Source organism: Hakea prostrata, chromosome 1 (genome assembly GCF_041222555.1).
Source record: "Hakea prostrata isolate BN-2017 chromosome 1, UWA_Hpros_2, whole genome shotgun sequence".
Lineage (NCBI taxonomy): Eukaryota > Viridiplantae > Streptophyta > Magnoliopsida > Proteales > Proteaceae > Hakea > Hakea prostrata.
This window is the reverse complement of record NC_142600.1, coordinates 20,879,512-20,905,909: the sequence shown is the minus strand read 5'-3', so window position 1 is coordinate 20,905,909 and position 26,398 is coordinate 20,879,512. Positions and strand designations below refer to the sequence as shown.

Sequence of the window (26,398 nt, the reverse complement as noted above, 5' to 3'; positions counted from 1 at the left end):
CTCTCTGAGTGTTTATTGATCTTAGTTTTGCTATCAGTTTTAGCTTTGGTAAGGTACCTTTGTAGTGGGTGTGCTTGAAGGGTTCTTGGCGAATACAAGACAGTCAAGGGATCAACATTATTCCAAAGCCATACCTACACAATCACATCCTCACATGTCTACGTCTCATGTGCGGCCACTGCTGTTGCATCCTTCGATTCCTGACTCGGACAATCATCTTTGAGATACTTGGATTTTCCTTGAGCATGGATAAGTGCATACATGGCTTTCGCCCATAGGAAGTAATTTTCAGCACCTTTTAATTTGACGCTGTTCACTTGAAACGAAACATCTTTGGTTAAGAGTTTCGCTGCTTCAGCCATGGCCACCACACAAAAAACACTACACATCACCAAAAAATCTATGTACGGGTTACAATAATAGAAGAGTGTTCAAGCTCTTTTCGTCATCATGTGGATTACTACACACTACCGCAGCATAGGCACAGCTGCCACAACACAGGAAACACGAGAGTTATCAGTAGGATGAACTAGCAAGTTCTTCACGCCTAGTGATGAAGCCGCTCTGGTACCATGTGACTAGTATAGGTTACCAGGTGTGAAAACCTTGCTGGAAAAGGGGTGAGAGAGATGAGAGGAGAAAGGGAAAGAGGAACAGTGGTGGCTCAATGAGAGTTCATACCTCCTATTCACACTAGTCTTTATATAGTTACATACCCTGGTAGAGTTTCCCAATATGTGAGAGCCTCTACCTTCGTAATCAAATTAGACTCCAACTATTGAGCAATAAATAAAAAAAAAAAAAACAAATCTGGATGCCAACTTTGTGCTGATCACTGTTGACTTGGTCACCACTCCACACCGAAAGACCATGTTAGCCTCGCCTGTAGAATCTACAAACTGGTAACAGTGACTGTTGACACCATAGAATAGCATATTGTAGATGAGAACTTTTTCCTCTTTTTTTTTTTTTTTTTTTTAACTCAAGATCTGTTACCATTACTTGAAAAAATGTATCTGTTTTACCAATTTAGCTGTGCACTCATTACATAGCTCTAGGATCATAACTTGTAAAAATGTGTCTGCTCTTGACCTCTGTACATGTGTTTGATTTATAAAGTTCTCGTTCTCATCAAAAAGATCTGTTACCATGGTTAAAAGTAAGCTCCTCAATGCATTTCTCTGTTAGTGCATTGGCCTGACAGCTATGTCAGTTCAAAAGCTTCTATACTCAAAGTTGTTTGATATGTCAAATCCATTCCTCCACAACTTAAGCACATCAAATTCTCGTCAAATTACCAATCTTCCGGTCCTTAAAACTGACATTTTTTCAGAAGAAGCAATAATAATTTATTGATATGAAATGAAGAGATATTGCATACTCTAAAAATGGGTTGACAATCACTTTAGACACCACAGAAAAACATATTCTAGCTAAGAACAGAAAGTAGCATTTTCCCCTTCTTTTAACCTAAGGTCTCTTTCTATGGTTAAGAGTAAGTTCCTCCATGCCCTTTCTGCATATGTTGGTTTCGTAGTTACGGCACTTTGAAGGCTTCTATATCTGAAAAGAGAATGATCTGCAAACCTTTAGAATTTCTAGTGTAATAGGGTCCCCAAACAGGTCTGGCATATAGTTATAACTGTTTATATTTGTGGCAATCTGTTTTGACAGATTTCCCTGTTGCTTGTGAAAGGTAAAACCTTAACAATGGTTATCCTTCTGAATATGCAGGAAGCTACCAAATTGCACGCATCTTTGCCCAGAGACTTGTCATCCTGGTCAATGCCCATCACCTGATAAGTGCTGTAAAAAGGTAATAACTCCATCGAACTTATTTTGTACTAACATTTATTAACTTGACCCACAATTTCTGATAGGCTGGTAATGGGATTAGGTTTATTCACTCGTCTTGTTATAACTTTTGTGTGAGTGAATAATTCTAATTTGGTGTATCAGTATTTCCAGTTTACATAGGTTGCAGTTCCTGCCAATGACAGGATTATATTTGGAAGAAATATGATGTTTATGAAATTATAGAACGTGTTATGGATTTTCATGGACTAACAGTGTTATAGTTCATCCCTCCTTTCTCAGTTTCTTGTTTTGTTTTCCTTTCAGATACAAGAGTGACTTATCGACCCTTAACTTGCTGTCCACCATTAAACCTGCAATTATTCCCTAGAATAGTCAGTAAAACCTCCATTAAAGGATCTTGAACTGAAAGCTGCAACTCACAATTTCGTGGTCTTTTCAGTCTCACATTTCGTGGGCCCATCAACCCTTAGGTTGTCACCATCCCCTACAAGTAGCAGCCCATCCATTGTCTATCCCCTCAACCTTTTGACCTTAAATGTCTACTTTGACTCAACTACCTCCTAAAACTTAGGACTTCCATACTTCACCAAACTTAAATCAATACTTTCTTTTGCTTTATCAAGCAACCCCTTAGCACCACATAGCCATTAGAACCCTAGGAATCCCTAAGAGGCCCCTACAGCCCTTGTTTGAAATTCCCTTTCTTGATTCTGTTTGTTAATTTCCTATCAATTTTGCACTTGTTTGATCACCTCAATCCAAGGTTACACCATTGGGGGGTGTTCTTATGTACGTAGCCTTACCACGCTTTGCAAAGAGGCTGTTCTAATTTGTGTAACAATCTGACTTTATGAATAATTCAATATCATTGATCCATAACAATGCCAGAAATCTGAACTAGGAAAATCTTTCATGAGATTGAAATTTTAGGAAGTCGAATACAGTTAGGATTCTTGACATCAATTGAATGAATACAGTTTTGTTAGCTGTTAAAAAAAATTGGTGGGGGGATATATTGGGGATTCAGAAACTGGACTACAAGGACCAAGGATTAACTGAACATAATTTAACTTGTTGAATTGTATCTAATTTGAACAGACAGAAGCTGAGAGAGGGAAAAACTACCATTTGCAATGTTTAGAAATTTAATATTCTGACTGGATTTGAGATTAAAAAGAAGATAGATAACCAGCAATCCAACTGTTTGAGATCAACAGTCTACTGGATCCCTTGCTGAATAGCCATTACCCACTAGCAATACTCAAGGTTCAGAATCTTGGTTTTGAGGCCTGTTTTTGGCCAGCCAGACACCGTGATCTGGCCAAGATCTCAGGAGACCCGGCCGAAGCCAGGGAATTTCTCCAGCAAATCGGTATATTTTGACTCTATTTGCAGACCCATTAGCCTAAGCTTTGTTATTAGCTTTCGTTGCCGTAAAAACTCTCTCTCCTCTTTCGAATCCCTCATGATAATCTTTGTCGCCCAAGAACCTGCAAATTTCCAATTTGGGCAGGCAAAAAACGAAAGTCTTTCTGATGTACCCATCTGGACCAATGAGAATAAGTTTCACGAAGAGTTCAGGGTGGCAGATGGAGCCAAGGATTCCAATCATGGGGGAGATGGAATGGCCAACGTAGTCGCACCTTTCAATGTGGAAGGCATCAAGGATGTTGAGTAAGTCTTCGATGTCAGGCTTGAGAGACGAGGTCGTACAGTACGATTTTGTAGTATAGGGCTGAAAATGGGGAACAATGCTTCTCGATACTGACTGGTCTGTGCCAAAGCCATGTGTTGGAGTCTTGGCTTCTGTCGAAACCACCGAACTTTGCATATCTCATTGAAAGAAAGACAGTTTATCACTTAAAAGATACTGTTTTGACCAACTCGGCTTGAGTTAATCCATTTCTGTCAAAATTTTGACCCACTTGAACCAAGTGCGGTGACTCATTTTTTCCCCCACAAGTTTTGTCTCGGTTCTGCTGGAAACCAAGATTCCAGCGAAATTTGTGCATGTTTCAACTGAAATCTTTTCCATGGCAATACATGAATGCACAGGTGCATGAAGTCTAATGTCCAGCCTGAAACGGGCTTTTTTTATTCCCTAAGTCATGGGTAGGCATAGGCTACCAACCCTTATCTTCTCTATATGGGATATTCAGACCATTTGTCAAAAAATGGCCATATTAAAAAAAATGACGGTAATGAAACCTGATTTGTTACTAACCAGCAATTAGTTGAGTCCTGGACTGATTTAACCACATTATTAATAAAAAAAAGTAACAATTGAAAGAAAACCCAAGAGAAAGGGTGTCTCCTCCCGGCGAAAAACTGTGGGTAGCTGTCCTAAACAGACCAAGGAACTATATATTCTGAGGCTGTTCCTATAGAGTCCTTGTACAGCCAAACTATAACCACTTAAATAACAAATAAAATGAAGACATTAAGATTCTGAACAAGACCATACATGATTTCTGGGTTCAAGGAGAACCAGAACTCCAATCCGCAGAGCAAGTTGTGGACCAGAAACTGGACCAATTGGTCCTAGTTGAACCCAGAGTATTCTTACACTTCTTCTCTGCCCATTACTGTGATTGCTGAAATTCTGATTCAATATTTTTTATTGGTCTAAGGTTTTCCATGTGACCTACTGTTCTATCTAGGAAGCCTCACAATATTGTGCTACATCAAAGGGTGATTTGGTAATGCTGACTTGTAGATTATCTAGATAGGCCAGTTGTCAAATTTGTGATGATAAGTCATAACTTGATCATTTGCTTTCATGTTGCATTTTCCTCGTAGTTCCTGCCTTTGTTTTTTAGTTTACTTTCTGCAACTTATCATTAATGGATTTTCAGATTCTATTCCATTACATGGCCAAACTCCTTTGGGTCTAAATTTTACCTGCAGATACACGACCGTGTTTTTTACTTTGATTTGGGCCCCATCCTATTTGCTATGTGGCAGAATGTATTAATCCATGCAGGGAGGTTTGCTTGGGCTTTTACCATCTGTTGATAGATAAAATAAGTTCTGTCAATCTTATGAAACTATTTTTAATTTTATTGCTCTGACCACCTTCAAGGTCAAAGTTCAATATTCCAATTTTCACTATATCGCTTTCTTCCAAAAATTTAAATGATTAAACATCCTAAACTCTTTCACCTTATCTTTCAGCTTGGCCTATGAGGATTCTGGGCCAGGCTTGCCTTGACTAATCATAGAAAATCAGTTTACTAAAAAAATAAAGGAAATGCAGCACATCAGTAGATCTCTCACAATGAAGAAATTTTGATCAACAGATTCATCCGTGCCCATTCTGCATCAAATGGATGCTTTCATAGATTCAGTTCCCTAGAAGGTGGGGGCTTTGCTCCTTTTTGTTTATTTTTTTTATTCTTATTACTATTAAGTCATTTAGGATCTTGTCTGAGTGTCAATGCAACTACCATAAACAAATCTTGAAAATGTTGATATGGATGTTCTTTTTAGGGAAATGCACTGATTTTGGTTAAACGAATTGAGATGTGTTTGGGCAAGTGTTGTAATTTGAAAAGAAATATGGCTGCTTTTATCTGTGAGAGAAAAAGGAGATGGATGTAGTTAAAGAATGTGCTTAAGAAGTTAGAACTGTGCCAGAAATTGCTACAGTTTTGTCTCATCTTAATTGCATTTACTATACTGTTTTGCAAGGTTACCGTTCGTTGTGCATGTCAAAACCTGAAAAAGGAGTGGCTATGTCAAGATCTTCAATCTGCTTATCGCAAAAAAGGTCTTGATCCAAATGATATCCCAAAAAACCGGTTTGGGCTTGGACTTCTTCCTTGTGGTCCACAGTGCACTAGTAAATTAAAGGCTATTGAACCAGACTTACAGATCTGTAAAACTAAAGTTCCAGAGGTAAAAAATTTTTGGCAGCTGGAGTGTACTCTTAATTTCGTATTGCTCCATTACTCTAATGGGTCTTTTAGCTTATTGCTTCTGTGCTGTAACTTACCTCCAGACTCCGATGCATGCCACATTTTGATTTACATTTCTAAATACAGCATTTTTGTCTGATGGATAACAACTTTGATTGTCAACATTCCACAGGGAGGTCCATGTCAAAATCAAACTTTCTAGATAGCTTCCTTGAGCAAAATATATTGCTAATAGTATCTACCATCACCCTGGATTATTTTTGTAGCATGTAGTAACTATTTAATAGGTTCCTGTTCTGAAGTAAACGACTAGAAATGTAGCAATTTAAGGAGGCTCCATGAGTGAAGGCTTTATTACCAGTAGAATAGACTGATTGAATGCCCCCAGAAACCTATACCTTGTACATGACTCTATGGGAGATAAGACTACTGTTCTGTGATAGGACCCTCTCAAACTTGAATCTGAGTCCTATCAATGACTTACTGACAACAATGGATGACTACAGATTCAATACAAACAGCAACAACATATAACTCTGTTCTTTCAATATCTCTGATAAACTTCAATAACAGAAACAAATAACACCAGAAACCTATGAATTCAGAACAGCAAAACAACAGAATAAAATTGGAGATATAGTCAATTACATCAAGCTTCCCTGATTGGATATGGCTGCTGAATACAGACTGATTCTACTACTGATAAACACTTCTGAAATTAAGATAAAACCAATTATAACTCTGATAAGCTAGAACAGCCGATGGCTAGCTAATCCCCCCAGAGGTCTTCCCTCTCCCACAAGCACTTGCTTGTAGCATTTCTCCTATCTAGTTCCTTCCCCTCTCTTCAGCCTCCATAACAAAACTCTGACAAACTGTTATGCTCCTATCCAATGTTCCTCTGCCACCTGGACTGTCATTTCTGCTCCTCTGCCCATGGCAGAGTGGTGGTTGCTGTCCAATAAGGGATTGCCATTTGTCCTCTCCCTTTCCCTTGTTGCGAGTGTTGCTGTATTCTCACCTGCACCAGCTGCTGCTGCTGCTGTCTTCCCCTGCTTCTTCTACGTTTTTACACCTTGGTTATTAGGGGCTTAACATTCTGAGAAGAGATGAAGGTGCAGATATGTTCTGGGAAAATTTTGGGCTTTGAAGACCCTTCTATTCTCTCTTTGTCAACAAACCCCAACCCTCCGCATATGGTACTGGGACACACAAACGCACATACACATATACCTTTTTGACTCAAAAAGTCCCATTAATTTCAATTAGCCTGGCATAGCTGTATGAGATGCTAACCATAATCATCATAGATAAGTTTGATGCTTTTATTATCCTTTTCAAGAATAGTGGTACCAATTAATTCCAGGAGAACAAAGTTTCCAAGTTGGAGAGGTGGTCACATGGTCAAACTTGCTAGTGAATTAGAATATATAATTGTGACGCTTTCAACAACTTCTCTAGCTACCTTTTGGTCTCAATATCTGTTGTGCAGATACTTGGAATCTGGTAAGACTTTGGATGAAACTGGCGGGACAATAAAGGGGTTAGTTCACAAGACTTAGATTGTGAAAGGTCACCTTGATTCTAGCTTCTGAGAAATATATTTTTGAACAACATAGAAATCAGGAAACCAGTCCCTACATGAGCAGAGAAAGAAGAAAGAGGGAGAGGAGGAGAAAGCACAATGGAAAGGAACCCTAGAGCGCATGTTAGGATTCTGCAACCTCATACTTCTTTATAAATGTAAAATTACAAATAGGGTGTATAATCTTATGACAACTATTCCCATTCAATAACTAGGACTCAACATAAAACTCCACAGTACATTGTTTCACAATTTCATTCTAATCAATCTTCTAAAGCTTGTGTCCTTTGCCAAGGTATGTCACAGACACAGTCTGGTTGTCGAGACCAGAAATGGACTTCCAATGGCATATGAAGAAAATAGAAGAAGACTTCCAATTTGCTGGGAAGCAGGATATTGCAAATTCTGGGACTTGATAATCAGGAAACCAGTCCCTACTAGCTTAACATTTCTTTCCGGAGATGGAAGGATAATCAGAAATTTAGTGGCTTGATACCCATAGTTGTCAAGGTGCTACCTAGGCAATGCTTTTGCTTGCAGGGAGACTGGTAACGCCTCACGTACTTGAGCAAATATGAATGCTGTGAGGCATTCAGATGGAATCCACTGTCGTACATTCATGTATGTGAAGAATCCCTACATTTGCTTATTGGCATGATTCAAAACTTCTCCAATTTTCAGCCATGTTTTGGGGTTTTGACCTGATTGAAACAGAACACATGGCCGAAGTCTTTTGTACACAGTTTTGAAGGGGCTATTTGTAAAAATCGTGTTTAAGAGCACCATTTCAATGCAATTTTGACAGATCGAGACCGACACTGCAGTGGGCCGATCTACAAATTCAGTGGTGTCAAAATGTTTTTTTCAGCTAAGTGTATTATTTTATTTTTGTATTTAACAAATCTATTTTTCAAATGAAAATTTTTAAAAATATATGTGATATACAACTTGTATGTGATGGAATAAATATATGTTGAACTTCATGGGCCAATCTATGGTCTCACCAAGTCGAAATAGGAAAATATATGGTTTTGAAATATAGAAATTACAAAAAATAGGGGAAAATACTTGTCATGGTTTTGAAAATTATGGAAAAGTGTGAAATGGATTCTATATGTTTTTCAAGTGCTACCTATGTGGTTTCATGCTTGACTTTGCTAGTTCATATTCCGATTTGCTTTAGGCAATCAATTTTATTGCTGGAAATTTTCTAAAATGATTGATTTTATATTTGAAAAACAAATATATGGGCAAGGGGAAAATTACTAAAAGGTAGAACATTGTTTTCTTTCTGTGAAAGAACTTTTTCAATGACTGCAAGCGTTTTATGTATGCAATAGTGATAATGTCAGACTGTATGTGGTTATTGTCATAGAGGCAAGAGGAGGGGAGTTCATATGAGCGGGATGATCAAAGCCAAAGATCATCTAGGGATTCTGGTACGCAAGGTGGAGGTGACATTACATGGTAGTAAGTTACACCTATTGATGAGAATAAGAGAAAAACTGAATGCAATTTCTATCACCAGAAGTTTTTGGGAGGTGGAGCCACTAGACAAAAGCAACATCTAGCTAGCACTTCTAGAGATGTGGTAGCACGCCACATAGTTTCCGTTGATGCAACACTGGTAGTGAAGGATTACATGAAGGGAGGGAACAAGAGGAAGGCAAACAAAGAGAGAGTCAGAGTTGCACTAGAGGTAGGGAGGCCTTCATTCGGAGCTAGGGATGGTGGTGGTGGTGATGATGATGATGATCCTATAATTAAATCTAGTGATGAGAGATAGATGTAACTGCTAGGGACGTGCGTTGGGTGATGAGACAAAGCAAGGCATCATTGGTACCATAGAAGAAAATTTGACCGAAATTCCAATTATTTCGAAAAAGTTACAGATTTCGACTAAAATTTCGGAGATTTCGACCATTTCGAAAGTTTCAACTGAAATTTCGACCATTTCAACATTCCAACTTGTTTTTCCTCATTTTTTGTTGATTTGTATCCCATTTTCACTTAATTTCCACAACCCATTTGCCTTCAAGCACCTCTTTTGCTCATCTTTTGCCTCCAAGCACCTCCTAAGCCACAACAGCTACAAAGGAACTCCGGCAACAATAAAATGTGAAGCATGAGCCATACCCAACAGTTCCAAACTTCCCCTTTTTTATTTTTGTTTTGTTCATGCCTTAAATAATCTTGTGTTGGCTTGAAATTAATATATGTTTAGCCTAGGACTATGATCTTTGTGTTTTGTTAAACTTATTTTTTTATTATTTGCTACCATTTTTTCATTTTCTGATTTTAATAATTGTCCGTTGATTAGCCTACTTCTCTCCGAGGTCTTTATTCTTTTCTTATTATTCTTACTATGCGCCTTGTTTTGACTGTATTGCACTATGTATCATTTGAAAACCCTAGAAATACCTGGCCTTTGATTTGAACCTCATTTCAAATGGAGGAATTACAAGAATATTTCAAAATAGATAGATCTCAGCAGGAGCCCTTGAACCTAGCCCCATCTCGTGGGATATTGGTTCAAATCCAATTCTAAGATGGGAGATTTGATTCATTCTGAATGAATTTAATTTAGTAGGACTATGATCTATGATTGTGTTTTGTTTAACTTTTTTTCTTTTTATTTGCTACCATTTTTTCATTTTCTGATTTTAAAAATTATTTTCTAAAATTATGTATTTTTATTTTATGTATATATGATATATAGGCTTCAACTTAATATATGTGAGGCACCATCACTTGATCTAGTTGGTCATTTTATTTTGTTGACTTGTTGTATATGTAACTATCTACCAAACAATTCATATATGTTGATTCTATGCCTGTATGTAATACAGTTTGTACTTGTCGAAATCAGTCATTTGTTAGTATACTTGAATGATAAATTTTCAATGGTTTTTTTTTTGGGCAAAATGCTAGTTCCATTGTGTTTATTATGCTTTAAATAGGTAAGAGGCAATAAATCAGATGAAATAGATGTCGTATAAGGCCCGAAACCTAAGGTCGAAATTTAAAAAAAAAATCACATGTTTCGACCAAAATTTCGGCCTTTTCTTGGGTCGAAATCTTGGTTTCGACTGAAATTTTTTCCTTGATTAGTACAAGAGTAGGAGAGGGACAAGGGTAATGTAAGAGTCGGTACCTCTAGAGCTGTAGGTGTTGGACCATCTGTGTTTGGTGGTCTACTAAGGAGATCACAGAGTCAAAGAGCTCCACCTTCATCAATGCCAACACCAGAAGATCCTATTCTTGAGTAGGACCCAGAGGTGTTCAAAAAGGAGGCAAAGCATCCCAAGATCAAAGGGGCGTATTAAAGAATTTATTGCAAAGTGGATTCTCTTCAACACCATCCCAGCTAACAACGCACAAGGCTTCTATTACCAAACAATGATTGACACTATTGCACGGGCCAGTCCAGGTTACCATGGCCCCACCCCTTATGAGATCATAAGTGTGTATCTACCACAGCAAAGTGCAAAGATTGATGACTACATTGCAAGGATGGGACCCTTCTAGGAGAGTTATGGGGTAACTATGATGTGTGATGGATGAAATGGCCCGATGAGAAAGTCCATGAAGTTTATGGTATTTTGTGATGGGCAGTCAGTCTTTTAGAGATAAATGGTGCCTCTAAAGAGGTGAAGGATCACAAATTCACAATATATCTATAGGCTCTCAAAGGATGTGGTAGAAGAGGTGGTGGTGAAGAATGTTGTGCAAATTGTCACAGATATTTGTAAGAAACATCAAGAAGGCGTGGAATCGATGATGAGTAACACCAAATACAGCTTTTTTTGGATACTGTGTGCTGCCCACTGCATTGATATCATACCAAAGGATATTGGAAAGATCAAGATTGTGCAGTGTGTAGTTGAGAAGGCAAGGCAGGTCTCCAATTGCAAATACTCCTTTAACATGTTGAGAGAGAAATGCGATGGAGATATAGTTCGACTAGGAATCACCAGCTCTGCGACAAATTACATTGCTTTGTAGAGTACTGAGAGCTCCTTTGTGTGGTTTCCATTACATTCAGAATGGTGGGGGATGTTTTTAATATAATGGATTTGTTTCAGATTTATTTCTTGGAATTAATAAAAGTGCCTTTTTCCTTTATTCTATATTAGGAATGTCTGTATTATTTTAGTCCCACATCAGAAACCAATGATTTAGAACTTGGGTTAATTAATAGGTGCTGCCTATTAACCTTAAAGTATGATAATATGACACATTGATGTACGGTGGTGTACATGCAAGGACAGTTTACCATCCGAACACACATGCACAGCATGGCTGCAGGTTGTTTTAAGCTCTTTTGGCGCACGCACTTAGCACTTAGCATGCTTGCATCGCTATGAGCAAGATCTTACTGGGCCACTTGTTTTGATCAACAGTCGATCAAGATAATGGAGGTAGAACCATCGGATTCTGAGAAGATCCAATGGTTAGAATTTACTCAATTAATCTAACCATTATAAGGATGGATCCTAATCTATATGATTATTTCAATTTGGACCATTGGATTGTGTGGCTGAACAATCCAACTATTCAGATCTGTTTGTGTACGGATGTGCCTATACAGAAAGGTATCTATATATATAGAGTCATGGCTATACTGAAAAAGTACCTCTTTGCTAATGAATATTCCCCCCGGTTTACAAAACGAGTTACTAAATTTCTCATAAACACTCTATGGTTCAGGATTGTCAATGCAGAACAAAACCTGAAAAACAACTAGTGTTGGGCTTCCTTGTATCCTAAGAGACTAGTCGTTGTAACCTTTTGCACATAGTGGGGTGGGGGGGGGGGGGGCATTAAGTCTTAAGGAAAGTGACAATGTAACGCACCCAAGGTGCAAAATACCGGCGAATTTCGCCGTTTTGCCCCTTGGAGAAACTAGCGAAACAGAGAAATTCGCCGATATTTCGTTGTGTTTAAATAGGACTCTGACCCCCAATTTTGGGGGGTATTTTATGTCATTATTTGCCAAAATTAGATATCTTAGCTTAATTTGAAGCCAATAAACATACTAGGAATGCTATTTAGGCCCAAACATCACCTAAACTGATGTTCTTGATCGGCACTTACCCACTAGGTGTTTGACTACCAAATTCCATCGTTTGGTGGGATTTCTGGCCACTTTTAGTTTCCTAGTTAGATTTGGGTTTCTAAGTTTAAGTCGTTTAGCTTTGTTCTTCGCACACACTACATCAATGTCGAAGGTTGAAGCAAAATAGAGCAAGAATGCTAAAAATAGGAGAGAAAAGCCTTGGAAAACAAAGAAAATTTGAGCAGAAATTCACTTAAAAATATAGCGAGAAATCGATAAATCAGCGATGTATCGCCAATTCGGCAATAAATTGGCAATTTATTGATAATATTGTTTTTGCCCCCTATTTCAATTCGCTACCTTCCAAACCGGGTGAATTTTGCCAAGTTTCGGCTGAAATTTGCCGAAACTTCCTACCATGAACCCGCCTAAGAGTGCCCATTGTGCTGTTTTTGAGTTCCCTTTCTCACACATTTGAGGCCCCTTATTTTTATAAAGGACTGTGCTATCTCCATATTCCCTCTCATTTGCTTTTTTGAGTCCTTAAAAAACATTCAGAAAGCCTTTCTTTATTGTCGTATATTGGTACTACGGCTACTTGATGTTAGAACTTAAATATGAAAATCTAATTGTGTTGTTTCATCCTTAGGTCAAGGAAGTGAGCAGTGAAAATCATGGACCAAAACGTCGAAAGAGGCGCGGACAGATTCAAGAAAGCAGGGAAATTTCAAAGCTGCAGGTTTGCCTTATTATATCCCGTATGGTAGAAGTTTGTCATTGATGTTGTGCTCTTTGTTTTTCCTATTAATAATGGAGGTATCTTTCTGAACAGGCAATTAGAGCAATCGTGTGGAAATGCGTTGTTTTTATCTCCATTATAGTTTGCATTTTAGGAGCCTCATATTATGGTTACAAGGGCCTTCTCTGGCTCTCTGATTGGATGAATGAGGTCGAGAAACAAAGACAAAGAAAAAGATTTCCCAGAATGTGAAAGCATCTTCAGCGTTGGTACATTTGTTGAGTCACAAGTAGTGAGTTGTGTTGAAATAACATAGTTGCAGCATGGGTCAAAAGTTAATTGTTGGATCCTATTACCTTCGGTAAGTACAGCCCCTGTAAAGTGATTGTTTACCATTATCATAATGAAATAAGCCAAGTGATTTTTTTGCAATAACCTGTGGTGCATTCATAATTGAGAGTTTTGTAATTTTATAATGTGAATGATGTCTGTTTTTAGCAGCTACCCTGTTGATGTCATTTTGCTAGCACGTAGGGGCCAAGGTCTTAAGTGGTTTCATTGTCCTTGAACATGGAAATAGAAAATTGTAATATGCTTTCTTATCCTCAACATTTGGCTTGGTTGATACCATGTGTTGGGTGACCTTGGATTCTTGTGCCATGACCATACCTTGATTCTTAGACGAGCAACCGAAAAGGACCATCGTGGAAAAGAGGAAAAGAAATTCTTCATCAAAGACCATTGACAGGTCAAGAGTGGGGAATCTATTGTTTGTGTATCGTGTAGGTTTACGTATCTCTTTATCCTACTGAGTCTGAGTCATTGATGTCGATTACAGGTCCATCGACATGGCAGATTCATCAGATTGGAGTAGAGTGTGATTAGACGACCCAGTCCGATGATGAAGTTAAATTTTCACGCTTTCCTGGTCTAAGTTGACATCTGGTATCTAACTTGGTCAACCATATACTTGCCTGGTCCAAGTTGACGTCTAGGAATCTAACTTCGCCATCCATTGTGCTTTTTAAAAAGGCAATGGACTTGGTCTAAGACTATCCAAGCCACCACGGTATGTGATTTCAACCAGTTCCAGTATCCATGGGAAGAGAGCAGCCTAACGCAATAATCAAGATTCTAAATGTTTTATGGATGTGCAATGAATTTGATTTCATACTTGGGCATAATTTGTTTTTAAGCTAGCCACTTGGCATGGCATGTTTTCATCTGACCGAGTAGTTGGTAGGCTGGTTCATGGTCCTTCCGTTGGGTGTGTATCAAAGCAAATATCGTTCATTGAACACGTATATTGGTATTGCACTTGCACATCACGCCATTGGGTCAACAAATTCAGCTCTTGACGCCGTGTTGGTGGCCCACCGGCTGACACGGTCACACTGACGCGGGCTGTCTGGTTAATATTTGATGTTATATTGTGGAACAGGGAAGCAGCGTGAGGACCGAGGAGGCGATAAGATCAACAGCCATTATTTGATTTAAAATTTGGATATGGCCGGCAACCATGGTAAATGCAATCTTATGTTTCAACTCCCTCATGTGATTCTTTTCTCTCAAGCAGGGAATTGGAGGGACCTTGCTTGTGTTAATGCGCAGGACGCTAGATCGTCGGTCGTCAATTTTGACCGAAATCTCATCTTAATCTCGATCGTTGAAGATCAACGATTGAGATGGAGAGATCTCGATCAAAATTTCAATTAAATTCCGATCCAACGGTCCACTGAACATTTGTATTCATTTAATACACGGAAGCAAAATGCAAATCGGACTTAGGGGTTTTACCAAAAAAAAAAAAAAATTAAACACTTGGGGGTACTGGTACATGTGGTCCCAAGGTTCGTTTGGCGAATTGGGATACAATCATACAAGTATCAACACCTCCGAAAATTCCCTCTCCTTTCCAATAGACCAATGTACGGTTTCATTTTTCGCAAGTAAACAAACGGAACTTTGTTTGCCATGATCACTACCTGCTCCTTTGAAAATAGAAGAGGAAAAAAAGGTCTGAAAGCGACCATAAAAATCAATAGGATTGAGTAATTCAAAGACTGAGTCGGAAAGAAAAAAAAAAAAGACTGAGTCGAAAAAATGGATTGATATATACAGTTTTCAAATTACGCAACTGCTTCTGCAACTTGGTGGAAGTTGCATAAAGTCTCCGCATTTGCTAGAAAGCTAATGAACTCAAACTTGAAGGCTTCAAAAAGCATTGGGAGTAAGAACCCATTAATCAATGTATAATCCAGAGTGCCTGTTGGCAGGAACATACTCCCATGAGAAGGAAGCTGAGGTGAAACCTTTTCCTTCTCTGTGTTTTCCTTTACAATTGGAACGTCGAGTATAACGTTAAGAATCTAAGAACTAATCAAAAAATAATTTTTTAAAAAAAATGTAAATGGGTAACTATTCCAGTGTAATATCATCATCAGTATGAACCTTGGAATATCTTTGGCTTTCAGTGGGAGCAATGGAGATTGTTGTACTAGAATATCTTTCACGGCCGTCATCGCAGAGAGAGAATGCTCTCTCCAAATTAGCAACAATGTCAGTCATGGATGGCCTTTCTTTTCCCTCCAAGTTCACACAAGGCACCGCCGTGAATGCCACCAGCTCCACCGCCTCTGCCTCGTGCGCTTCAGGCGGCCCAACCCTAGGGTCCAACACCGATTCCAGCTCTCCGGCCAAAATTTTTGGCACTGCATAATCTACTACGCTCGTTCCTTCTCCTTCTGATTTAAATATAGCTCTCTTCCCGGTCAATATTTCGAGTAACACCACTCCAAGCCCATAAACATCACTCTTCGATGTTAAGACATTAAGTCCGTAATACTCAGGATCCATGTACCCCACTGTCCCAGCTGCTTTCATGGACAAGTATTCCTCCCCTGAAGATTCCGGCCCCATTAGTGATAAGCCAAAATCTGATACCCTCGCTGTCCAATTCTCGTCAAGCAATATGTTTGAAGATTTGATGTCCCTATGAATTATGGGTGGAACAGCATAGGTGTGAAGATATTCGATTCCCCTCGCTGCATCTAATAAGATTTTGATCCTCATTTTCCAGGAATTCACTACACTACTGCTCTTCTCAACATTGTTCTTGGAATGGAGGTGATCAAAGAGTGCCCCATTTTTCATGTAATCGTATACCAGAAGCTTCTCATCTTTCTCGTCGCAGAAACCCACTAGCCTCACCAGATGTTTATGGTGAAGCCGAGACAGGAATGCTATCTCAGAGTCGAACGCGATTTCTTTCTCTTGAAATTTCTTTTTCTTGGTACCTGACTCTCCCTTTTTAATGGCGACTGTTCTCCCGTCATCGAGTTTGCCCTTGTAAACACTCCCAAAGCTTCCACCCCCGATCTTGTTTTCTGAAGAGAAATCGTTGGTGGCCGCTGCTAGCTCTGCTAGGCTGAATTGCTCAGCCCGATCAGCATGCTTCGACGAAGTCCCACTCCTCTGTCGCCTCATTGCTCGTGAGCCCTGGCGCCTAATGGTAGAAGACCTTGACATTGTGCGACTGAAGATATCACCACTTACATTGCCCCCGGAATCAGCACCAGCATTGCCTCCAGTGATAGTAGGCTGCACAGAATTATGTATCTTCTTGCGTTTGCAACAGCAAGCTCCAGTCCAGAATAAGTACACAATGGTACAGACACCAGAGAAACACCCAATTGATCCCACAATCATAAAAGCCAATAAACCCCTATCTCTGGCCTTTGATGAAGGCGATTTTGATGCTGATGGAGAAGGAGATAATGCCGGGGGAGGTGGGGGTGGCGGTGGCGATTGTGCTCGGTAACAATCCAGACGACAGAGAGTCGCAGAACCAGAGCAAAATGTGGCGGAATCAGGATATTCACCGCAGCTACAATTACTAACGGTACAAGAACCTGGAAGAATCTGCGGCAGAGGTAGACTAGCATTCATAGACATACCAGGTCCCCAGCAAATCACCGAAAGATTTCTGCTTTCCAATCCACAAGTGAAATCCGAACCAGCGGAAATCAACTGGAATGAAACACCATTTGTGATGTTACTGGAAAATCGACCTCCGCCTCCCCAACAAACCACTGAATCATCCGAGGTTCGAGTAGCACAGCTATGGTTGAACCCCAACGCGAGGTCTGCAAACTCAAATGACGAATTTTCGGGAACTTCGAGCTGCCCAGAATCGTTTCTTCCTTTGCAGACGAGAAACCCATTAACATTCAGACCACAGGCATGCGATGCACCAGCGACCAAGCTGTTCATGGAGACGTTCCCAAACTGATTCTGAATCTCTTGAGCAGTTGTATTGTTAGTACCCCAACATCGTACTCTCCTATTGCTACTCAGAATCCCACAAGAAAACCCTACCCCTGACGTAATGGACCGAAACTTCAGATCCGTCGATGCTGAAGGGAAATTATTCTCAACCCCTCTCCAACACATAGCGACTTGGGTCTCAACCGCCACAGCACAGACCTGATCATCCCCAACTGTTACATCCCTCAATCTAACGCTACTGTTATAATAAACCCTTTTGGGTTCAAAACTCGTATTAGAGAAACTAGTATCCCAACAAAGCATGATAGATCCATCCCAAGTGAGTCCACAGAAGAAATTCCGTCCACCGGAGATGACTTCGAAAGATACATTAGGAAGGATAGAAATCGTCTGACCTCCTCTGTAGCATTCGATTCTCTGGGAAGAGTTGCCTGAGAGGATTCCACAAACAGTACCAGATTCGTAGCTGACGGTAAGAGTTGAGGCTGAACCGAGGCCATCTGACGGCGAAGGAAAGACAAAAGCAATGAAAAATACGACCACAATTACACAGGAAGGTATTGTCTTCATCTGATTGAGTGGTTTCTAATGCCTACCTCTGCTTCTTTTTTTCTTCTTCATTGGAGGATACGGAGCACAAGGATTGAAAGACAAAGGTAGAATAGAACCCAACTGTAAGAAAGAAAGTTTTGGGCTTGCTTTCTCTAGTTGTAGTTCTTCTCCTTCCTCTTCTCTTTCTTTGGTCAACGTTTTGAGTAGAAAAATGTGTCTTTTCACTTTTCAGACAATGGAAACATGGAATTTTAGGCGTCGGGAAAGGAAAATGAAGAAAATAGCAGCAGGTGAAAGTGAAACGCGTTGCAAATAAAGATTTAGAAAGTCATTGTTTAAGCAGTTTCGTACTCCCTGCAGCAGCTACCCACATCCATCGAAAAAGCTTCGATCCTGCGCATTTCATCGAGTCGAAATTTCGACCGTAGGATTTGAAATTTCGGTTGAGATCGAATGCCACCGCCCAAAGTGAATGGCTTGATGGTCCTGCACATTTATTGCGCAGGACCCAAGCAAGGTTCCACATCCACTAGACCTTAGGCGAACTGGTTGACGAATTCTTTGTCACGTTTTATTCCTTTTCTACCTATCTTACATTCTTACCTCTTTTTCCAAGGTTAAAAATTCAAACTAATACCTACTAGATGGTCAAAGTTAAGTTATAGATCAATCCAATCCAGCAGCCAAAAGGCTACTTCCACAAAGTTTTGCTAGTTTATATATAATTAGTGGTTTAACTTCAGTGCTGTGCATTGCAGCACTATACTACTAATAGTCAAAATCAAAATTTCGACTGTCTATCTCACTTTCAACTATTTACGAGACGAACGGTCAAGATCAAATCAATCTCAACCGTTTGTGGCAGTTACTATGCATTTAATGTATAGCATTCTCAAAATTTTGATCTCGACTGTTAGTAGCTGATAGTCTCGGCCTATATTCAATGCATCATTCTTGAAAATATGGTGATTCAATAATTGGAACTTGACAGCCAATAATCTCAAATTTAAAATATTTGGCGATAGAGTCAACTGCCAACTCAGACCACTAGTTGAGGTATCAGTATCACACAGTTGCATGTGGAAATATATTGTAAAGAGCTTGTTGAGATGATTTTAGAGCTAAATAATGCAACACCTGTTGAAGCTGAAATGATTGTTAAGGATATTCTTAATTTCTTATCCTCTGTTCTAACTTTGAAAGTAATTCTTTCAGTTTTGCTCCAAGAGAAGTGAATATGATCGCTGATATTTTGTCCTAAAAGGTCGTGTCTCATGTGTGACAGAACAGACACATTCCATTCCTTGGCTTCACCTGTTATGGGAATATTTTGTACACCCTTCTTTTGAGCAGTAAACTATCATTCTACCAAAAAGAAAGTTCTACCACGTGGTCAATATATTTGCTGAGATGATGTATCTGTAATGCATGTAGGGACGCACGATTACCACAATGCGCCCGGACTTCAATTCCCAACATTAAATGCGCAGCATGTGAAGCTCAACCCTACCACATGAGCATAGACTGATAGAAGTAGAAATGTCCGATCACCCACTGTATCAAGAAAAATCACATCCAATGGTACCACTAAAATTGGAGAATTTACATATTATTGTTCAGGTCAAATGGTTTGATGCATACGGATCCTAACTTGGTTCAGATGAATTTTGCTTGGGAGGAGCGATGTTCGAAGTATTAGTCTATGTTGATTCATAACTCTGATGGGATCTTTTATCCACAAGGATTGATGACTAGCTCCCCTCATATCATTTCATCATATGTTTAGAAGGAGACCCTATCTTTAATCTACTTTGTTAGTGTTAGAGGTGTTATTTCTTTTAAATATATGGTTGAGAGGTGTGAGAGATGCCCAATAACTATGCTCTTCCCTTTTATCACATATTCAGGAGTCTCACATGTAGTCCACCTTGTTAGTGTTTAGAAATACCATTCCTAAATGTTAGAAGAGTATAAGAGAAGCACAATTTTCTATCCTCTTAGATACAGAATCTATACTCTAAACAAGCTAATTTGAACACCTTAGTTTTAGTAACGAAGAAAACAATTCTAACAAAATAGAACCCAAGATTAGGTGTCATAAATATCAATTTATCAAAAGCTGTTCATGTACACGAATAGATGCAAGACTACTCAACTAGACTAATTAAATAAGCATGTTGTTTGTGTGATATGATGATAAAAATTAAAAAAATCAGTTGAGAAACTTAAATAATAATAAAAACAGAAGAAAAATAAAAGAAACACGAGAGGAATTTTTTTTTACATATTTTAACTGTATAGATATTATTTTTTTTTAGTAAGATATAAAGAATTGAGGATGCAGCTGTATGAATCTTGGATAAGAAAAATAAAAGAAACAGGAGAGGAATTTTTCTTATATATATTTTAACTGTATAAATATTAGTTTTTTTAAGTAAGATATATAAAGAATTGAAGATGAAGCTGTATGGATCTTGGATAGCAAACTACAATGAGAATAGAGCAATTTTATTTTATTTTATTTTTTTTTTTGGTACAAATAAACAGGGTTAAGTAATTTCGGAAAAGAAAATTAATCAAGCATGCAAATCTTATCTGCCAATAATTATCGTGCATTTGCATGTGTAACCTTATATATATATATAATTTAATTATAATTTGAATATTTGAATTTGACATTTTAACAAAAATTTGAACTTTTCTTGATCTGATCGGTTGGAGATAAAATTGGGATTGATGATAGAGTTGGTTAAGGTGAATTTGAATTTTTATTTTTTTAATTGAATTTGAGAGAGTGAATTAGAATGACAAGTGGATTTAGTGGGTGATAAATATGCCATAGATTTCAGCTATTAATTTCCAAAGCCTGAACAGCCGCTTTGGGTCTCTCTTCAGATCTCTTCAGATTTCTGATGACGGAGAACATGAGTTTTGGGTTTTTAGAAGGGTATTTTGTTTTTTTTTTTTTGTCCTGATCATCATGTTGGTTCCGGCTGTGAAGGTTTTGCGACTTGGGCTTCGCAGCTTTTGGAATTCATCTGCTGTATCCAAGAACAGGACAAGTTTAAGTAAATCCAGGGATGCTAAAACAAGGGAGCTATCTTCAGAATCTGAATCAGGAGAAGGGGGAGTTTCTGTAGGAGAAGACATATTGGCATGAAAAAGATTACTCGAGACTGAAAGGGGTCGTCTCAATGCTGCTCATCTGGAGCTGGAGAAAGAGAGGGAAGCAGCAGCAACTGCAGCAGGCGAAACAATGGTTGTGATCCAGCGTCTTCAGAAGAGCTGGTGAAAGAGAGGGAAGCAATGGTTATGATCCAGCGTCTTCAGAATGAGCTGGAGAAAGAGAATAAGCTGGAGAAAGAGAGGGAAGCAATGGTTATGTTCCAGCGTCTTCAGAATGAGGTGGAGGAAGGGAGGGAAGCATTGGTTATGATCCAGCGTCTTCAGAATGGGCTGGAGAAAGAGAGGGAAGCAGCAGATTCTGCAAGAGGCGAAGCAATGGTTATGATCCAGCGTCTTCAGAATGAGCTGGAGAAAGAGAGGGAAGCAGCAGGCAAAGCAATGGTTATGATCCAGAGTCTTCAGAATTCAATAGAAATTGAGGCCATCCAGTCTCCAATGATCGCTGAACAAAAGCAGCTTTGTTACCAGGAAATAATCCAACTTCTACAGGAAGGTCAAATTGATCATATTGATCATCAGCCTTTGTTTGCTGACAGTTCTTTTTCTGCGGTCGAAGATGGTATCACTGATGCTTTTGGTACTTCCTTTGAAATGGATTCTTCACTTTTGTAACTTTTGTTTTGAAATGCTTTTGCAAATTCTCTTAGGTCTGTTGGTTGCATGAATTCAAAGATTTTAAATGTCTAGATTCATGAATCTAAGAATTATACCTGTTTGGTTGTAAAAATCTCTAGATTCATGCAATCTAGAGATTCACATTTTTACACTAAAAACGTGAATCTGTAGATTTATGAGTTAGGGGTGAAATCCAGAGATTTCAAAAAAAGCTACACATTTACACATTCATAAAAATCATGTCAGTTTTTTACGATGAATTCACAGATTTCATTCCACAACCAAACATTTAATTTTATAAATTATGACTCCACAGATTTGAAATCTATAGATTTGAAATCTCTAGATATTTAAAATCTCCAGATCAAATAGTTTTTTATGATGAATCCACAAATTTCATTCCACAACCAAACATTTAATTTTATAAATTATGACTCCACACATTTGAAATCTATAGATTTGAAATCTCTAGATATTTAAAATCTCCACACTCATGTAACCAAACAGGGCTTCTTGCCTGTTGATGATGAGGGAAGGATAAGTAGCTTGGTCCGCTTAAGCAAAGTTCCGGTATCGAATCATTAGGAGACTCATTCACCACAGCCTGGTAAATCCCCACTCACCACGGCCAGGTGTGCGACCGGGTCGGATTAGTCAGGGCAAAGCCTTGAATGGACTCATATTCTTTTTGATCCACTATCATGACAGCTTTCTCCACAATATGGGTGTACAATATGGGTGTTACCACAACAATTGAGTCTCTGTTTTTATAGGCTATATACCACGTGCATTTGCGTGTAACCTTACTAGTTATTATAAAAGTACAAACTCAAGAAAAAGATTACTTATTAAATTAAATACCCTCTACCATTAACCAAGTGCTCTTGCATGTCATGAGTTTGGTCATTTCTTAATATAAATCCTTCCATATACATTATTATAACATTAGCAATATGGATAATTATTATTATTTTTCCATATATAGGGAAGCCTTGTATTGACTAGTAGGGTTGTTATATTTTTCCTGATAGCAATTATTATTTGAAATAATTTATTATTTTGTCGAACATGGTAGTATGATTGTTATATTTTGAGAAAATTACATTATTATCGACCCTTAGGTTTTTCTTTACAAAATTAACCACTCGCCTCCCCTTCCTCATCATCATCCTATCCCTTGAAGTGAGCATCCTTCATCTTCTTTATGCAATACAAACCCAAGGAAACCCAGCTATTCCATTTGTTCTTTTTCTTTGTCCCTGCAGTCTCACCTCTTCATCTTCTAGTTTCAATCTAAATTTTGAAATGATGATCGGAAACAGCTTGGGAGAAATACTATTGAAGGTATTTTTGCACTCGTCCAGGTGCTTGTCTACATCAGCTTCACCAAATCATCCTCTACCTTCTCCAAGAATAATTAGTTTCAGACATGCTTGCATTGTCAGCATGGATTTTTTGGTTGCTTTGCGTGCTTCTAACTTACATGTCGATGTTGAACCTTCACCTTCGTCAAGGGGATCATAGCCTCAGCTACCAACAAAATCCGAGGAAGAATGTTTTGAGTGGGAATAACAATTTTAAACAATCATAGCTATAATTTTTTAATTTAGAGTTGTAACTAACCATTCTAAGAAGACGACAGTGGCTAAATGGGGTGGTTTGTTGAGGAAGTGAGGGAGTGAGGAAGATAGAACGACTTATCCAGAAAAAGAAAAAAAAAGGTGGGGTTTCTTGGGCAAACAAGAGGAGGGTGGTCGTCATCTCTAATGTTGGTGGTGCCGGAGGATTCTAGGGCTGATGGAACAGTAAGATTAGTTTTAAAGCTAAAAATGTTTATAGAGAATATTTTAGCTAGTTTTGTAAACATAAAGTTTATTTTAGTAAGTTTTGTTGATGGAAATATTGAATAGTTAATTTTATAAAGAAAATTTTAAAATTTTTCCTTCATATTTTCCCAGACAGAATTAGTATCCTATCTAAAATACATGAAAGTTGTATATTTTAATCTTTCAAACATCATAGTGAAATTAACCCATGTATATATCTCGAAAGAAAGGTCCTTACCTTTGTATGATGCTACAACCTAACAAAAAAAAACTATTGCTAGAAGAAAAGAGGAACAAAATCATGAGAAAATACCGTAAGGAATCCAATAGATGTACCCCAAATAAATCACCATTGAGGGAAAGAAAAAGAAAAGTTGGAAAAGTGGCCTATCATAAAATCGTATGGAAGAACACGAGACAAAACATGATGAAACCCCTAACATATAGATCATCAAAAGATAAATGGAAAAAGCATAGCCCAACATTGGACTTTTCAATTCATGCTCCCAATCTAATTTCAATTATAAAAAAAGAATAGTTTTTCAAAACTATATCAGATATGCCATTTCACCTCAAAAATCTTATCAAGAATGGCTTATAGCCACGCAATCCACAGCAGTAACCAACCATAGACAAGAGAAATATGATGATCAGCACAGAAGGGATAACAGGAACAACCACTGCCTCTGTTTCTTGATGGGTGCGAAAATTAGTAAAAAATCATCCTTCTCTCACTTCTCCACGGCCTGCAACAGTATAAGTAACTGAAGGAAGTAGTAAGACACACCCCCTATTGTGGCATATTGCAATTTGCCACTCCCTTCAACTGCCGGAAAATCATCATCTCCTGCACGGTTGAACCCTCCGGCAAGCCATCCCAAGTTCTGATATCCTCCTTCATGTAATCTTGTGACTGCCATCATTGACCTAAAGCAACATATATATGGATCTTGGCATCGATCTGAAAAAAACTAATATTGACAGTACTGTTAATATACACCGCAAAGCATTCAATAATGACTCACCTTAGCCCTTCTCCACAGGCTACAAGAAGCTTACTCTTCTTGTCAGGAACTGCTACCTCGACCTGCCGGAGAAATTCAGAGTTCAAGGTTGTAAGATATTGGCCAGTCCACAACCCAATGTAGCCGAAGTGAACCCATTTCTTTAGGAGGGTGAGGGGACTACTGTCCATGTCTTCTACAAAAAGTGGAACATGTAATGAACCAGACACCGATGCTTTTTCTCTTTCCCACACTGGTCTGATATCAAGGAGTGTCCAACCATCGGAATCAATGACTGCAGTAGCCTTCTTCGGCGATATAGTTCTGACAGTGCCGGACTGGATGAGTTCCCGGGCATTACTGGAAATTGCCTTCGCCTGTACCCTAAGAACCCGAGTGAATAAGAAGGGTTTTGTGTTGATGACTGGATTTTTCTCCTCGTGCTTCAAATTGGAGAAGCAAAGCCTCCCCATGCGAATTGCCATCTCTCTCTCTCTCTCTCTCTTATCCAAAGCTGATTGAACCAGTGAAGTTCACACTTCTAAACATACTATCTTTGTTTATTTTGCTATGTCACTCCACAGTCCCTACCTTCCAATGACCACTCGGTGTTTTAAGACCCTTAATCGGGTCTGAAACAATAGGAATCGGGAGACCAAGAAAATCAGAATATTCATTTATTCCCATACGGCTTCTCGGTTTCACTGATTTCGAAATCCCAGCATCACCCGTCCCCCCTCCTCTTAGATTTGTCGTCATCCTGCTGTTCCAAACATGTACATAGCCTTATAACCTACTATAACAGTAGCTAAATATGTTTATTTGATGATGACATGTTATGGATCAAGGTGCGAAAAGTCGCTCTAAATGTGAGTGTCGGTGGCCGGCAAAACCACTGAAATCCCGAAAATGTAGGCGAAATATCGCCGACATTTAAAAGGGTTAAAAGTTAAAACTTAAAAGGAGTTCGTTCTTCATTATTCGTTGGAGATGATTTTTGCACAGAGAGAGAGATACCTGGAGATGATTTTTGCAGAGAGAGAGAGAGAGAGAGAGAGAGAGAGAGAGAGAGAGAGAGAGAGAGAGAGAGAGAGAGAGAGAGAGAGAGAGAGAGAGAGAGAGAGAGAGAGATGGCAATGAACATACCTGAGAATGCGCTTCCTGCCGATCTACTTCCAAATGCGTACAAAGTTAATTGAGGTGAGTCAGACAAAACCCATGCCTTGAAATATTATAGAGAATAAAGGCTTAAATCAGATTTTCCTCATTTCAGAAAGAAGGCAATAAACAATACCTTGGGGTTTTCACAGCCAAAAGAAGGACCGATGCTCTAGTCATGTTTCTAAAGCATAGAACAACTCGCTGGAAAATGCAAGTAACGGCAATTCTTGTTGACAGCGATATTAGCTGATTTGTTGACGAATTTTCGGTGACTTTTGGTATATTTCGTTTCAAAGGTTGGTTTCGTGTCGGTCTTGAGTGACACATCGAATTTTCATTGACATTTAACGGTATGTCGACAACATATTGTTCATTGTTATGGATAATGTTATATGTATTTAATTTATTACATTATGTGATATTGACCAACATTGTTTCATGATGCATATAGGTTTTGTAAATCATGTGACCGTTGTCAAAAGACAAGAAACATAGGACATAGTGATCAATTACCCCTTATCCCTATACTTGTTTGATAAATTTTTTATGTTTAGGGTATAGATTTCATGGACCCTTTTCCTAATTTTTTTGGTAATTTTTATATAATTCTTGTTGTGGATTATGTCTCCAAATGGGTGGAGGCTAAAGC

At 38.6% G+C, this 26,398-nt stretch overlaps 3 protein-coding genes across 4 annotated transcripts in view; 1 reads left to right on the top strand and 2 right to left on the bottom strand.

Moving 5' to 3' along the window:
• Window positions 1-14,355, top strand: part of NFXL2 (NF-X1-type zinc finger protein NFXL2) — a 45,263-nt gene extending 30,908 nt beyond the window's left edge. Inside the window, exons 10-13 of the mRNA XM_089169192.1 lie at window positions 1,735-1,816; window positions 5,509-5,715; window positions 13,029-13,118; window positions 13,212-14,355. Of these exons, the coding sequence (XP_089025318.1) occupies window positions 1,735-1,816; window positions 5,509-5,715; window positions 13,029-13,118; window positions 13,212-13,370 (538 nt within the window). The 3' untranslated portion in view covers window positions 13,371-14,355. The remainder of the gene's footprint in view (window positions 1-1,734; window positions 1,817-5,508; window positions 5,716-13,028; window positions 13,119-13,211) is intronic.
• Window positions 14,356-15,518: 1,163 nt separating this feature from the next.
• On the bottom strand, window positions 15,519-18,223 carry LOC149028199 (putative serine/threonine-protein kinase-like protein CCR3). The gene has a single exon (XM_089169182.1). It carries the CDS (start codon window positions 17,973-17,975, stop codon window positions 15,537-15,539), a length of 2,439 nt encoding a protein of 812 aa, XP_089025308.1. The 5' UTR covers window positions 17,976-18,223; the 3' UTR covers window positions 15,519-15,536.
• A 5,687-nt stretch (window positions 18,224-23,910) lies between these two features.
• On the bottom strand, window positions 23,911-25,201 carry LOC149028198 (Rhodanese/Cell cycle control phosphatase superfamily protein). 2 transcript variants are annotated; one of them, XM_089147907.1, is made up of 2 exons: window positions 24,644-25,201; window positions 23,911-24,545 (listed from the first exon to the last, which is right to left on the bottom strand). In XM_089147907.1, exons 1-2 carry the CDS (start codon window positions 25,071-25,073, stop codon window positions 24,316-24,318), a joined length of 660 nt encoding a protein of 219 aa, XP_089004033.1. In that variant the 5' UTR covers window positions 25,074-25,201; the 3' UTR covers window positions 23,911-24,315. The 2 variants fall into 2 exon arrangements, with proteins under 2 accessions (XP_089004033.1, XP_089004026.1); XM_089147900.1 differs by having other exon boundaries at window positions 23,913-24,511; window positions 24,610-25,198.
• Between the last annotated feature and the right edge of the window lie 1,197 nt (window positions 25,202-26,398).